Below are 16,208 nucleotides of genomic sequence, written 5' to 3' on the forward strand. Positions count from 1 at the left end.
TTAAAAGTCCTTAAAACTTTTATTTTAGGGGTTCTGGGGTGGGTTTTTTGTTTTTTGTTTTTTTTAGCTTGCCCTGGGCTTGTGTGTGTTCTTGTCCCAGTAGAGCTGGGCTGCTTGTGTGTTTAATCCAGGGTTAACACATCACAAGATGGGACCCCCAAATGCTGACAGATGCTGGGCAACACCGGGGATGCAAGGAACTTATTCAGGGGGCATGGTTGAAAGCGCTTTCAGAGAAGTCCACGTCTGATTGTGGAGAAGCTGAATTGGCCTTTCAAGCACTGGGCACCTGGGGACAGCCAGCCTTAGTCTTCGCTGGCTGGTAACCTTGGGCAGAGCTCGACCCAGAGTTCTGTGGCAGAGAGCGCGGCAGCTACGCAAGCCTCCAAGAATCAATGGGGTCCCCAGCACGTGTGTGTGGAGGGGGTGTCAGGAGGGTCTTTACAAGGTCAGCTGCTCCACTCCCCAGTACAGGCTGTTCAACAGAGAGAAGGGGTGATCCCGGGTCCCCCAGCTAGGGGTCTCATGGCTGGAAACTAACAGTATCAGCTCAGAGTTACCCATAGGTAACCCAAGACACAGGTGAATAGAGGCAAGTCAGGCTTAAAATAGCTAAATAAATCTTTAATATTTCTAATTGCAAATGTACAGAAATTGCACAGCCACACAGAGTCTTCGAACATCAACACCTCCTCTGTACATTATTACATGGTTAAAAGTCACGGCTGGAGGAAGGGCTCCGGCCCACTCTTGACAATTGCATTTTCTCCTTTTCACATACTTACAAAAGGGGGAGGAGCTGGGCACATGGGGAAGAGGGATAGCCTTGTGGCTGAGTATATAGAAAAGAGGGGCTGGTTCCCTGGACAGTCTGGCTCCCAGACGTACGGGTGTGAGGGTGTGGTACCCCTCGGGCAGGTGCTGGGGTGCACATGGAGCTGGCCCTGGTCCCCACCGCCACTCCTGGGCAGAGATCTTGGCTCAAACGAAGTTTGGCAGTTTCCTTCACCCTAACATACAAGTTGAGCAGAAAGGCCAGGTGTCTGTGTTGGCAGGGGAGGGGCTTCTCTCTCCAGCAGAGCCCGGGTGTCAGTGGCCAGGGTCTTCCCAGAGTAGGGCCACCTTTCCCTTGGGGCCTCTGGCAACTCCAGCCCTTGCTGTAGGCAGAGCTCAGCCTCAAGGCTGTGGTCAGGAGGATGCTTTACTGGCCCCGTTGGGACAGGTGCCCCCTCAACCTCCCACCCCGACAGCATGCTGCAAAGCCAACAAATCTGTGCCCCAGGCAGAAAAAAGACAGACACCTAGACTGCAAAGCTCGCTGTCCTGCCCAGCACCATTCTCTAGGCTATAATATCAACCGTGAGAGCAGCGGTCCCGGCCAGCCCTCGCAGCACCAGGACTTTAGGACTATGTACAACCCTTGGGTGAAATAGTTCCATTACAGTCGAACACCAAGAACATTTACAAAAATCGGCAGACTTGCAATTAAGATAAAAATCTGTGGAGAGTCTGTACACTTTTACAGTTTTTGCACTAGGTAAATAAGGCTCTCGGCCTGAGAGCTAACAACCCCGCCAGAGGGGCCATTGCATCTGGCCCTGCGCCCTCCTGTCCAGGCCTGGGGACCTCCCCATATTGCTAGGAGGCGCTCAGACAGAGGTCACTTTACGAGGCATGGGCGAGAGTGTGGGTAGGGAGGAAAACAGGGTTCCCTGGGCAGTGGAAGGGCAAGACCCAGGCCAGGCCAGGCCCCACCCAAGAGGCTACCCTGGCTGAAATGCAGAGGCGCAGGGGTGTGGATAGGAGTAGGGCAGGAAGGGCAGTGGCAGGGCCTCAGCCCCACGTCCTTCCTTCCTGAGGTCTGACCCTTGATGGCCACGTCCTCTCTCCCAGCGTTTGTCTGCAGCCTAACTGGGTTGTAGGTTGCAACTGAAAGCGTGTCCCAGGGTATCTACCTTTTACCCTTGCCTATCCATGGGCTGAGGATGGGGTGCAGCATGGCTGGGCCACACCTCCAGGACTTCCACCCTTCCTTATGAGGACTCTAGGAGCTAAGTGCAGGTGGCCTAGCCCCATTCTGTTGTCTGGGCAGAGGCCCTAGCTCCTGCCCTAGGTGACTCAGAACCAGGGCTTGGAATCTAGGGTGTGGGAACAGATGGGGACCCGAGAGACCCAAATTCCTGCCCATCTCTGTCCCACAAAAGGGGGGAGGGAGGGGCAGATATGCTACAGAACAGCCTAGAGCTGGGGAAACCAGCCCCAGCTGTGGGGTGTGCCCCTCCCTGCCTGCAGTGCCTGGGTCCTTGGCTGGGCCTGGGAGGGTGAGGAGAGGCGACTGCACACACGGGGCCTGGTGCAGGCTGCTGCTGTCTTGGAGAGGGAGCAAGTCTAACATCCTCCAGGGCCGCTATTTCCCATGCAGTGCGCACGCTCAATTTAAAAGGCCCCTGTGTTCCAGCAAGCGAGCAAGCGGGCTTTTGTTTCTAATGCATACTGTGAAAGGAAAAAAAATCACAGTTATCCACCTTCTCAGGGCCTGCAGGCTTTAGTTTTTCTTTCAAACCATCAGAGAAAAGAGATCACCTTGGCAGGGTGAGCGCCAGCTGGCCACTTCCTACAGGACCACCGTGCTGGGATGCACTGGGACCCTGGAGAAGGCAGCTGCAATGCATGGTGCAACCTGGCCACCGATGCCCAGCTCTCTGGTGTCTGGGAGTCCAAGAGCATGAGGCAGGCCCACATGTGAAGTGTGGGATGTTGTGGATCCTCCCACAAGTACGAGGGCCCAGCAGACAAAGTGCAATGCTCACTTGTGTTTGGCAATGCAACTTAGGAAGGGAAGGAGGTGGAGAGTGGAGAGTCTGGGACAGGCATAGGACCAAGGTTCTGTTCTTCAGTTCTGCATGGCCAGGAAGGGTCCCTGACGGGCTGCATGCAGTGGCAGGGCTCAGGGCAGAGTTGAACAGAGGGCCACTCTGCTTACCAAGTACTCCATTGGGTCCTAGGGGCCCAGGGGAACCTTTAGGAGTGGCCCCTAGACCTTACATGAGCCCTCACCAGGTAGCTCCCTCCCTGGCAAAGGGCAAGGGGGACATGCACCTGGCTGGTCAGGAGGAAAAAGTGACGCATACCAAATTCAACAACCAACAGACACATTTGGCAGGCCTCCCTCCAGGCTGTGCCCCGCTCCCCAGTGTGCAGTCTCGGCTGCCTCTACCCAAACCCGCTGTTCAGGTGGGCGAAGAGGAGGAGGGCCGCTGTGCCCTCAGTCTCACACTCCATCAGTCTTGTGCTCCCTCCACTGCAGGCTAGTCTGCAACTGTGGGGGAGCCTCCCGACCGAGACCCTGTCCCGGGCCACCACAGTCCCCCTCTCCTCAGGCAGGTTAACAATTGCTGCTGTTTCTGAACTCGCCGTTCTCAGTAATCTGCAATTTGGTAGGGTTGGTGGGGGAGACGCCGTTACGGGCTTGCATGCTGTACCTCTCTTTCAGCTGCGTGAGGGCGCTCATGAGGCGGGCATTGGCAGCATCCAGTGAGGCGATGCGTTTTTCCTGTGGGCAAAGAGGGCATTAGTGGGGCATGGAATGAGTTCTAGCTGGCAGAGAGGGCCATGCTAGGCAAAAGACGCAGAAAGACTTGGTTGTGTAAGTGCCAAGTGTGGGAAAGGCCCCAGGCTGTGGAGTGGCTGGGGGCATGTGGGGAAGGTTTTCCTTGATCACAGACTGGCTCTTAACCTTACACAGTGTGAAAGTGGAGCTATGGGCCACCTAAGGCTCAAAGGCAGGAGCCCTTGCTTCCATGCATGTCAAACACCCAGAGCTCCTTCCTAGGCTGTGTACAAACCTGCCAATTCTTTTCTGTTTGTTTGGTTTTTGTTCTTCAAGACAAGTTTTCTCTGTGTAGCCTTGGTTGTCCTAGACTCGCTTTGCAGATCAGTGTGGCCTTGAACTCCCAGAGATCTGCCTGCCTCTGCCTCCCCAAATGCTGTGATTATAGGCATGTACCACCACCACCCTGGCAAACCTGCAAATTCTTGGGGGCACTTGGAGGAGATGGACGTGGGGGCCAGAGTCCCTCTGTTAGCTTGCTTTCACCTCCCCAAGTCCTGCTGACTCTGCTCCTACCAAGTCCTACTGGTCAGCACCTTCAAGGAAGAGAGGCCTTGGCTCCTGGTCTTGGCCGTCACAATGAGGTGTTACCAAGAATGACAGAAAAGCCAATCACACCCCTCACACTCCCCACTCCCCCAAGCTCTCTAACACTGTGGCCAGAGCCCCAACCTGGGCATCAATGATCTTCTGTTTGGAGTCTACAGCTGCCTGCATCTCAGCATGGTCCTTCTTCAGTTCCTCTTCCACAGACATCAACCTGTAAGCAGAGCCAGTGATGGTCAGGTGCACCAGGAGGAGGTGACTAGAGGCAGGGCTTGTGGAAAACCCGTCAGAGCTACGGAGGGGCTATCTCCATCCCAGTGCATTTCCAATACCCAAGGAATGCCGTGTCACAGGATCTGTGGCAGGGAATACGAAGATGACCCTGGACGGCTTGAGCCCCCCACCCCCCATCATGTTTCCTGAGGTGTTGTGGGCACCATGATGAGGGAAGCTCTGCCTTTTCCCTTCTGGGAGTCAGAATGCCAGGGACAGCACACTAGGCCTGTACACCTATACACGATACAAGCAAATGAGGCCCCGTCCTAAGGCCTTCAGGCCTAAGTTCCAAAATGAGCCTGAGGATGCAGCTGACTGCCAGGAGAGTCACGATATCCCAGAGCATAAGCCATACAAGTCCTTACACAGACGACCCCCACCGTCAATTAGTGTGAAAGTCACAATGCCTGGGAGCTCACGAGAGCTGCCAAGGATACAGAGATGTAAGGAAATTAAATCTATAACCAGGAGAAAAACTAGTGAGAAAAAAGGCCAGAAGTCAGATGACAGAACTAGTAGGTGACACCAATAAAATAATGACTACATAGCCATTCTATATGCCTAAAAAACACTTTCTTGTTTTTGGGAACAGGACTTCTCTGTGTAGCCTTGGCTGCCTTGGACTTGCTTTGTAGACCAGGCTGGCTTCAAACTCACAGAGATCTGCCTGCCTCTGCCTCTGCCTCCCAGAGTGCTGGAATAAATGTGTAACACCACTATGTGCAACTCTAAGAGACAAATTTTAAGCATGAGAAAAAAAAATAGAAGACATTTATTTCACAATGCAACTCTAGAGATGAAAACTACACACGTGAAGCAGAGAGGACTGGCAGCTCGCATATAGATCACCGCCTGGCACTTCAGTCCACACAGAAAGCCTCTCATGTGGACCAGGCTGGAATCGCAGCTACCTGGGAGACTGAGGTAGGGATCACAGCAAGTTCTAAGAGAGCCCAGGAAAGTTATTGAGAGCGTTTTGATTCAGTTGCAGAGAACTGTCTAGCCTGCACAAGGCCCTGGGTTCAGTCCCCACCCAGTAATAGGAAAATGTATGTAAAACAAAACTCAGGGAACACTGGAAAAAGAAAACCATTTTCTTTGTTTTGAGCAGATGGCTCAGCAGCTGTGACCACTGCTGCTCTTGCAAAGGACCTGAGTCCAGTTCCCAGCAGCCCACGCTGGCTCACAAGCTCCTGCGACTCCAGTTCAGGAGATACGATGCCTTCATCTGACCTCCTTGGGTACAGGCAAATCACCCGTACACAGAAAAGAAAAGAGAAAGAGAAGGAAGAAAAGAAACCGACAACAAAACTGAGAGACAGCGTAGAGCAGCCACTGACCTGTGCAGACAGGTGACAGGTGTCACAGAAAGAACTAGGAAGCAGAGTCATACACCTACAGATCTAAGAAGAGCTAACGCAAGAAAAGCACACCAGGCATGTTATATACATATATAAAACCATGCCAGTTAGGCTGCAAAGTGAGACTGTTGGCAATATTTAATGAAAAAATACTGGGAGGACTGGCTGGCTGGCTCAGTGAGTAAAAACACTCGTCACACAAGCTTAATGACCTGAGCTTAAGCTCCAGAAACCACAGTGAAGAGTTCTCTCTCTCTCTCTCTCTCTCTCTCTCTCTCTCTCTCTCTCTCTCTCTCTCTCTCTCTCTCTCTCTCTCTCTCACACACACACACACACACACACACACACGCCCCAAGCTGTCCCCTGACCTACATACATACAACTCCACACCTAACTCTCTCCCCCACTGAGTGGCACAAAGGTGCCACACACATACATCTCCACCACAACAGTAAATAAAATTTAGGAACTTTCAGTGTTAAGAATCCAACCTAGGAGCTGGGTGTGGTGGTGCACGCCTTTAATCCCAGCACTCGGGAGGCAGAGGCAGGCAGAGATTGCTGTGAGTTCAAGGACAGCCTGGTCTACAAAGCCAGTCCAGGACAGCCAAGGCTAACACAGAGAGACTCTGTCTCAAAAAACCAAAAACCAAACCAAAACAAAAGAATCCAACCTAGGGCCTGTGCACGTCAGGCAAGCATTCCAACAATGACCACTGTTCTAGCCCAAGAGAGGTACCTTAAAAATAGCTGGAGAAAAAGCAGACTACGTAGAAAAACAAAGATAGGGCAATGCTCCTGCCATTGCAGCCAGGGGAGAGGTCAATCAAGCCACTGCCTCCTGCAACCCTTCACATCACACAGCGCTGCTGTAACAGCAGATGAGATGGAGCAGCGAGATCACGGGGTCTGCAAAGCCTGGCACACTTAGCACCTGCCCATTGAGGGAAGCCTGGGGAGATCCAGCACGGGAGCCAATAGGAGACTGAGGGAAGCCTGGGGAGATCCAGCACGGGAGCCAATAGGAGAGATGCTAGGGAATAAAAGATAGAGTCCAAGGAAGGCAAGAAACGCTTTAAACGGGAAGCCAGCCACGGCTTAAAAATAATCACATTGTAAGTGAATGGATTAAACACGCCAATCAAAAGGCATAAGTTGTTAGGTAATAAACAGATCCAACAACAGGAGCCTGTAATATAAACTTTGTGCACAAAGACTGGTGCTACAGTCTGAAATGTGTGTACACTGAAACTTAGCCTCTATGGTGCCACCAGCTGTCCTCTTGGAAGTGACTAGGTCACAAGGTATTTCTGTCTTCATGAGCAGGGTTAGTGTCCTTACCAAAGAAGCTTGCCCCTAAAGACATAGCACCAAGGCATTGTCTGTGAAAGAGAGCTACACTAAATCTGCAGACACCATGATCTGAGACATGGCAACCTTCCAAACTGTGAGCAGCACACGTCTCTTGTTTATAATCACCCAGTGGAAGCGTCTTGTTATAGAAGTAAAAATGGACTCAACAGTGATTTAAAAGTGTACAGGGCATGGCCGGGCGGTGGTGGCACACACCTTTAATACCAGCACTCGGGAGGCAGAGGCAGGTGATCACTGTGAGTTCTAGGCCAGCCTGGTCTACAAAGTGAGTCCAGGATAGTCAAGGCTACACAGAGAAACCCTGCCTCAAAAAAAAAAAAAAAAAAGTATACAGGGCAGAAGATGATACACCATGCTAACACCGGTCAGAGTAAGCTAGCAGGGCTACATTACAAATAAGATGGGCAAAGACTGTAATTTAAAAGGTCAGTTTGTTAATAGTACATAATAATCCTAAAAGGACACCTACCCAAGACTAAAAGTGTCAATAAAGCAAAAACCAACAAATAAAACAAACAGAAGACCCATGATTAGACAGCTCAGCATGGCTCCTCAGAAACTGATAGAATAACACAAGCAAGTAGGTGAAGGAGCAGCCAGGACGTAGAGACCCAACTGTCCTGATGATGTTTCATCCGCAGACACAGGGAAGGGGAGTTGGCTAGGCTCATGGGAAGCCCAGAGTGGGCTGTCAGGCAGTCCACAGGTGAACAGCCACTAGGGTTCCGCCTGCCAATCAATCATCTATAACGAACAGAAGCACAGCACAGCAAACAAGCACTAGGAGGGCAGGACAGGTGATCTGGGAAGGGTTACACCATGGACAGAACAGAAGGCGAAGGGGGAGTTAGTTCCCTGTCTACCTTGCGCCTGCTCAGTCTGAGGTCTCGGCAAATGATCAGGCTACACACTCACACTCCTTCCACGCTGTGAGGTAGAACGCTCTAGGACTGGGACTCAGTGGGTGGCTGAGATACTACGCTGCATGCGTGCAGACACCAAGGATAGCACACCTACCTCATCCCTGGGCAGAGACAGAGGGAAGAGCTACCCACCAGAACCAACTGATGCCAGGAACTCTTCAGACAAATCACGCACAGGAAACCCAAAAGATCCCAATGTTGGCACTCTCTTCCCCACCCAAAGTGCTCCCCACCCACAGTGGGCATACTGACACCCAGAAGCGTTATCTCCTCCATGCCCTCAATGGCTTCCTCATTATCTTGCTTGGCATCTCAAATCTAGCTTTCAAATTCCTCCTAGAGCTTGGAAAGAAAACCCAGCTTCTGTCAGGCGCTCCAGGCCTCCAAGGAGTGGACACTGGTCACACAAGCCTCACCCCTGCCCTGTTTGCCCACTGTCGCTCTGCGGACACCTGCCTTTCCTATTGTCCCTCAGAGGCTTCTGTGGACCAGTGGGCAGGCCACCTTACCTGCTGATGATGCCCTTCATCTGGATGTCCTTGTCCTCTTGCTGCCGCCGCAGGCGCTCCTCGCCCTCTTCCAGCCGCGCCTGGTACTCCAGCACCAGCTTCTGCGTCGTCTCCTCCTGGCACTTGAACAGGGTCTCGTATTCCTCCAGCTTCTTTGTGGAGATTCGCAGTTTGTCTTGCAGCACTGCCAGATCCTGCCAGCAGGGCAGCAGGCCATGGGCCAGCAGCACCCAGGACAGAGCACAACCTCATCAGGGGAACAGCCCAGTGGCGGTAGCACTCAAGGCCCTGGGTGCCAAAGGTCTGCCCCCTCCTCTCCCAGTCCAACCTGCAGTCAGGAGCAGGGTGAAGATTCAACCTAAGCCTCAAAGAGTGAGGCTTAACTCGAACTTTCTTTTTGAACACTTGAGATTTATTTTTTAAATGTGTGAGTGTTTTGCCTACAAGCAAGTCTATTCAGCACTTGTGCACCTCAGGTCAGAAGGGGGTATCAGGTCCCGGGAACTGCAGTTTCAGATGGCTATTAGCCACCATGTGGGTGCTGGGAACTGAACCTGAGTCCTCTGTAAGAGCACCAAGTGTTCTTTAACTACTGAGCCAGCTCTCTAGCCCTGTAACCTTCACCTGTTTAGAGAAAGCCCTGGACACAGAAAGCTGCCTGACAGTGCCCTGAGAGGTAGGCGGCACCACAGGAGGGACAGTGAGGCTCAGATAAGGCCTGTGAGAAGCAATGCCCAACAAGATGAGATCCCAGCCCCCCCACCCCCACCCCCTATGTGATAGACTGCCAGAGGACTGGGGACAGCAGGGGACAGCAAGGAGGAGGGGAAGCAAAACAAGGTATGCTGGGCTCTCCAGATGTGAGGCAGCCTGTGGGGAGGAGGAGGAAGAGGAAGGGAGCCTGCGGGGAGGCTAGGCCTCCTTGCTGTCCTCCTAGCTCTGCGAGCACCATGTTCCATGTCCCCAGGCTCCCCTCACACACTGGGGGAAGCAGGTGGATGCAGTGAGGCAAGGGCTGGTAGCAGGGAGCGAATGCAGCATGGAGATGGGCTCCCTTCAAGTCGGGCACCAGGGACACTGCCACCCTGACCAAGGGGCTGCCCATGAAGCTGCAGCAGGCTGGCCTAGGATTCCAGGGCTGAGACACCAAGGGAAGAGTTTGCTGTGGGGTCTTACTCTGGCACCTCCATCTACCTAGGGTTTGGTATCCAAGGAAAGATAAGGACCGCCCACGGACCCAGGGCAGCCACCATGACTACTCAGAACTTAGGAGGGCAGCTGAGGCACGCTATTGCCCCGGAAGCGGTAGCCATGTGGTGAGGTGAGATCTGGAATTCCTAGAACCCACTTCTCCCCTGGGAGGAAAGGAGCATCTCACCAGAAGTGTGGCCTCAACCCTTCTCTTGGTGACTCTGCTGTTCCTAAGCCCTAGGCAGCCTACACGCAGGGGAAGGAGCTGTGTGGGCGGCTCTCCTAGTAGCCATAGGACCCTGCCTCTGGCTCTTCATTCTCAAACCTCAGCTCCTTAAATGGCCAGCAGCCAGGGCCCTCAGCAAGTTCCGACCCATGTCCCAAGGCTGCGCACAGGCCCTCTCAGGTAACTCATGCGCATCCTGTAACGGGAACCTGAGGTCCAAACTAAGGTCTTGCTGCTTTCCTCCCAGTTCTACACACTGCAGTCTCCACGTGGGCAGGGGAAGCGAGGACTGGCACAACAGAGCAGGAGCCGGCACTGTCACTCCACTAAGGGCTCTGGCGAGACCCCCATCCCAGCACTGCCCGCCCAGCCCAGGTCTAGTTCCAGGTTTACCTTTTCTGCTTGGCTGAGCTCCTCCTTACTCCTTAGCCTATCCCTGTGGGGGGGATCTGGGCCCAGGCCCTCGTCTTCTAACAACTGCGCGTTCATGGTCAAGAGCCAAGCGGCTGTGCGGTCCAGGGCATTGGGGCTCACGGGTGAAGGGCCCTACAATGAAACACAGCTGTGAGAGGCTGTGAGGAGGTAGAAATGTGGGGCAGGGACAGTCACTAGGAGCCAGAGGTGGGAAGGGGGCGGATCTCTGATGCCTGAGCACATACTCAAGGACATCAGCCTTCTAGACAGCAGCCAGAGCTAGATGAGAGCCCAGGTGGGCACAGAGCACTGCATTCTGCTACCATCAGGTGCTATGGCAGCCTGGCTGATGAGTGGACAACCTACTGCACGTTAGCCCATCTTGGTGAAGCCCTTGTGGGGCAGGGATGGGCCACCCTCCTGGTAGCTATGTCCAAGGTAGGCTCAGCCTATGTGAGTGCTTCATGAAGTGGTGCCAAAAGGACAGGTGGCCTTGGGGTTCAGTCAATAATTTTACTGGGCATGACTAGACATGAATAGTATTACTCCTTGCTTCCTGACCCAGCCTATCCCTGAGGAACTGGTAAAAGATCCTGGCTTTCCTTAAGGCCTTGGAGGTCCTGACTACCAGAAAAAGGAGTTCATGGGCCAGTGGATGGGGCGGGACACAGCCCCCCGATTCAGCATGGGATGACAGCTGGGTGCAAGTGAGGTGAAATGACCAAGGAAGAGCATAGCACAGCCTGACTTGTGACTGACCAAGAGCCCGGCCCACAGTGCTGACCTGCTTGTGCATGGCGCGGGGCTTCAGTTCTGGGCTGTCTCCCTTGGAGGAGGAGGACTGCTGCCGCAGCCGGGTACCAGGGCCAGCCCAGTCAGGTGATGCTGAGGCCAGGGTTCCACTTGAGGGTCTTGGGTACTGTAGGGTGCTCAGCAAAGTAGGAGGTGTCCTGCCCCGGGGGGCAGGAGGTGGTGGTGGTGGTGGCGGTGGTGGCTGGTCAATCCTCCGCTGGGGGCCCGCACTGTTTTGCCTAGGCACTGTGGGCTGGCCACCCTTCTCAGTCAGTGACATCTGCCTCCGTGCCAGCTCACCTGGCCGCCTTGCTAGCTCCTCTGCAGCAGTGCTGAAACTTCCCAGTTTGGCAGCGGCTGCCAGCTCTTCACTATTGCTGTGAGAGCTCAGGGAGCTGTGGCCCTCAGAGCCTGAGTCACCAAGGCCACGGGGTGACAGCGGCAAGCCAGCTGCCATCTGGTACACAGGATTCTGGAAGGAGAGTGGGGCCAACAGCTGGGGCCGGCCTGGTGCACCCTCGGAGGTGCCTGGTGTGGTCGGTGTTGGCACTGCCCGCCGCACTGTGGCCAACCCTGCCAGACTCACTGGGGCTGCCCGGGCTGGCCACCCAGCCACCAGCTGAGTTGCAGGCACCTGCCCGTCAGCAGGTAGGGCATCGGGGCCCACTGGGGAACCTGCCTCCCCATCCAGTGTGCGGGCGTCCTGGAGGTCCACCATGGACAGGCTCTTGCTGCCGTTGGCCATCTGCAAGTCAGGCTCGTTGGCTTCTGAGTAGCTCGAGCTGCGGGCAGGTGAGGGCTGGACCCCGGAGGACCTTGTGACAAAAAACAAGTCCTTGTTTTCGGGGGTTGGAGACGGTAACCGGGTGAAATCTATCAGACTGCAGGGAAATAAGCACACACAGGGAAAGAAGGGGAAAAGAACCGTGAGTCCAGACTCATGGTCTAAACCAACAGTACCACCATCTGCTGGGTCTGGCAGCAGCTTCAGCCGGGGCAGCAGGTTCAGCCGGGGCCGCAGACATGGCTGGGTGGCAGAGGGGCCAAGAGTCCCAGGGTAACTGACATTGAGGCTGTCCCAACAGATCTGCTCTTTAGGGACCAGCCCTGCAGGTGCATCTTGGGACAATGGCTGCCAGTGCCTCATAGTTAACCCTAAGCAGAGAGGTTCTCCGCTCTCCCTGGGTTCTGAATTGAAAACACCATTTTCAAAGTTACTGGAGCTCCCCCTGCCTCTCCTCCTGTTCCTAGCCAGCCAGTAACTCTAGTGGGGGACTAGTGAAACCTCCCCTGGCCTGCCTCCTGATGCCACTCTTTTTGAGTGGCAGGCGGGGGCTGACATTCTTGGCAAAAACACGGTATCAGAGGAGTTGTCAAGGGCACGAGACAAGCAGGCAGGTCTCAATCTGTGCTGCAGGCCACAGCCTCCCTCGCTCTGCCAAGGCCCTGACTGCTTCCCCACTCCAAGCCTGTCTGCAGCTTAGCCCTGGACCTTCCCAGACATCAAGGACGGCTGTGGAGGGGCCAGGTGGGCTGTGTAGGAAAGAGGCACTAAGCAAACAGGGCTTGCAGCCTGTTTGTGGGTGAACAGCAGCAGGAATGTGCCTGATGTGCCAGGTGAACAGTCCCCAAGACAGTACAGCCACTCAGGGCCACAGGACTCAGGGGAGGGAAGGCTGGACAAGAGCAGATGACCAAGCAAGAGAAACTAGACGTCTGCCTAGAGCAGGTCTCCTTGGCACATATGCCAGACTGCTTTGTGGCCTCTCAGTTGTGAGTTGTGAGTTGCCTGGAGACTCTGCTTCCTCATATGGCAGGTCAAGGCTCTAGCCTTGAGATGACACCTCTTCAGACCACACCCTCAGGCCGGGCTCTCACTGTCTCTCTCCACTTGCTTCAAAGCTGAGGCTGCTACTACCCAGAGCGTGTCTCTCTCCTGCTCTGATCCAGCCTTCCTCACGAGTGGTCCCCACGCTTGGGGCAGAGAGGAGTGGAGCATGAGGTCTGACTAACGCCACACTTGTTTGACAAAATGGCTCGCCCGCCTTACCTCCCCCCCACCCCTATTCTACTGTTTAAGGTACACAGAGTAATTGTGTCTGGGGTTCAGTGCTCAGTAAAGCTGGGACTGGAGCCAGGCAACTTTCTAAAACTCCAGAAATATAAGAATGGCTCTCATTTCTTTCTCTTCTCTTGTCTTCTTTCTCCCTCCCTCCCTCCTTCTTCCTAGACACGGCCTCTCTACCTGGCTCTGGTTATCCCAGAACTCACTCTGTAGACCAGGATGGCTTCAAACTCATAGCAATGCAGCTGCCTCTGCCTCCCAACTTTTGTGCCACCATGTCCGGCAAGAAGGGGTATTCTTAGCAAGCATAGGTCTTGTGGAAACACCTCAGGGACTTGGGGTAGGTTCCCTAAACAGGCTTCTCAGCTCTCTGCTTGTTCTCAACTCTGAGTCTTTCCCAGAAGCAGAAATGAAGCTTTTCCAAAAAGCATAAACACTCCTCCGAGAAGCCTGCTCTGACTTATCCCAAATGGCAGCCCGCTCTACACACTAGGGGTCTCATTAGGTTTGTCCTGAGTGTAAGGGCGCCATTTCTTCCCATGACACCTTGGCTGGGCTGGGCCTACTCTGCATGCAGGGCCCACTCCACCCAGCACAGCAGGCAGCTCTTACCCAGAGAGGTCATTGTCAATCACCATCTTCTGCAGCCCAGCTGAGACACTGCTGCTGCCGGAGCCTGGTGTGGAGGCCAGGTCATTGGTGCCAGGGAGCTGCCCACTGCCTGGAGTGCTCAGTGCTGTGTGGACATCCCTCAGGATACGAGGCAGGGGTCCCAGTTTGGACACAACACTCTGTAAAAATGGAAGAAGGCAGTTATCACCTATGTAACAGAAATGCGAGCCTTGTGCCCCCACCAGCCAGACATGGAAAGTCCGGGAAGGTATCACAGGTCCGCCCCCAACACTGGCGTGGAACCTCTCACCCTACTTCTCCCTACCCAAGAGGCATATGGGAGCCCCTCAAACTATCTACTTTATCAAGGGGGTGGCTCTGACCCTTCAGCCTGTAGATACAGGCCAGATCCAGAACAGACACAGGGTGCTGGCCCAAGAAAGGACAGTGCCTAGGCCCTCCCTATCACAGCATAGATGTGCAGAGGGTCCCCGCTGAGCTGAAGGACACCTCCTTTGCAGTGGAAAGCCGTGGAAATAAGAGCCCGCAATCCCTATAGCAGAGCTGCGGAGGCAACAGTCCCACTTCAAATTCATGTCACACCCTATCACTTGCGTGACTACACTGATCATTTTCTGTCTTTCCTGCCTAGTTCTGAGACCTGTCCGACAGTGACTGGCTCATGGGCTCAGGAATGGAGGCAGGCAGGAAGCTGTGAGCAAAACTGTCTCCCGGCAATTTCAACAGCAAGAGTGAGGAGTCAGTGAGGAGGGGGACAGCGAAATGAACAGTGCTCCCACTACAGGGTATTATTCTGCTGCCCGGAAAGGCCAGAGGTGGTGCTGGACAGCGTAATGTAGGAAGACACCCATGAGTGGACGACAGGTCTGACAGCCATGCACAGTTAAGTGCTCACTTGAAAACAAACTGCAAAACAGAGAGCTGCACTGCTTGTGCCTGCGTGTGAGGATGGTCTACAGGACAGCATGGCAAAGTACCTCTAGGGATGGGACAACAGGCAGGGGACCCGCGTGGGTCAACAGTCATTACTTTTGTAAGGTGAGGCCCTAGAGCCCTGGAAAGCAAGGCGAGTTAAGAAGTGGTTCTGGCAGGACACAGTGAGCTGCAGCCCCCGGGGACTCAGGACTGCAGACTAGAGAGGGCTGCTTGGGCCAGTGACTGAAGCAATGTCAGGAGTTCAGGGACTAATCCTGGCCACTGACAGCCAATGGCAATTGGCCTTTAATCCCAGCACTCAGGAGGCAGAGGCAGGCGGATCACTGTGAGGTCAAGGCCAGCCTGGTCTACAAGGTGAGTCCAGGACAGTCAGAACTAAAACTGAGAAACCCTGACTTAAAAAAACAAAACAAAACAAAACAACAACAACAAACAAACAAGGTCTTTTCTTTTCTAAATTAGGGAGCAAAGTCAGTGTTTTATGCATACAGGATCAGCATGCTACTGCTGACTGTAAGCTCTTGCTGTACCGAGGTCCTCAAAATCTGATTTGACATGTGGAGAGACAGAATCCTTGGAGTATCTTTTCCTTCTCAGTAGCTACAGAACCAGGAGCAAGAGCATTTTCAGTAAAGCAACTAAGTCAGACCCATTTCTTATACCACTTAGGTAAGGAGTGAACATTCACGTGTGGGACCTGGCCATGAGCGCTGAGCACACAGGTGTAGACCTGGACCGAGTCCACAATGCCAATGGCCCTGCCCAGTGCTAAGGAGTGAGCATGGCACTCATCCACAGAGATCCCTGCTACTGAAGGTATCCCACTGATTCTGTCACAAAGGTGAGGCCTCCAACCTGGAGGATGCGCCCTCTAACCCAGGCACCAGGCACCTGATCAAGCTGGCTCACAGCATCCCAGAGCAGAGAATGCAGGCTGGAGAGCTCCCGGCCCAGGTCTATGTAACCCTCGAAGCCTGCCGTGTTGGAAAGGGTCTCAGGGTTGGAGATCTCCAGCAGGAAGCGCTGCATGTTGGTCCACTCATGCTCCAGGAACTGATTCATAAATGCCATGTACTCCTCCTTGCTGCCAAACCTGGACAGAAACGACAGCCAAGGTGAGTGTCCCCATCTCTGTCCCCACCAGGGCTACTGCCAATCAAGACTCTGAGACACCAGGGCCCTCTTCTCAAGGCCAAGACCACTCTACCCTTTTCAGGAACTGAAGTCAATAGAATGTTCTGTGTACTCTCTCTATACTGACCCTCATGGGCTCCTGCCTATTTTCCTCCAGATACATAGGTGATTTTCAGATCCATACTTGGCCCAGGTCCCTACTGAGCTTTTGGAGTCATC

The 16,208-nt window shown here is 53.9% G+C and overlaps 1 protein-coding gene across 15 annotated transcripts in view; it reads right to left on the reverse strand.

The window, feature by feature from the left end:
- Positions 1-588: 588 nt before the first annotated feature.
- The window catches only part of Dab2ip (DAB2 interacting protein), a 178,003-nt gene continuing 162,383 nt past the window's right edge, over positions 589-16,208 (reverse strand). For 12 of the 15 annotated variants that reach the window (XM_051166707.1, XM_051166712.1, XM_051166710.1 and 9 more), the window contains 7 exons: positions 15,747-15,948; positions 13,899-14,077; positions 11,214-12,102; positions 10,409-10,561; positions 8,599-8,792; positions 4,283-4,370; positions 3,030-3,553 (listed from right to left, as the gene is read on the reverse strand). In XM_051166707.1, the coding sequence (XP_051022664.1) occupies positions 3,386-3,553; positions 4,283-4,370; positions 8,599-8,792; positions 10,409-10,561; positions 11,214-12,102; positions 13,899-14,077; positions 15,747-15,948 (1,873 nt within the window). In that variant the 3' untranslated portion in view covers positions 3,030-3,385. Of the gene's footprint in view, positions 2,494-3,029; positions 3,554-4,282; positions 4,371-8,598; positions 8,793-10,408; positions 10,562-11,213; positions 12,103-13,898; positions 14,078-15,746; positions 15,949-16,208 lie in introns of those variants that run through there. The other 3 variants (XM_051166708.1, XM_051166706.1, XM_051166709.1) reach the window with 3 other exon arrangements.

Source organism: Acomys russatus, chromosome 24 (assembly GCF_903995435.1).
Source record: "Acomys russatus chromosome 24, mAcoRus1.1, whole genome shotgun sequence".
NCBI lineage: Eukaryota > Metazoa > Chordata > Mammalia > Rodentia > Muridae > Acomys > Acomys russatus.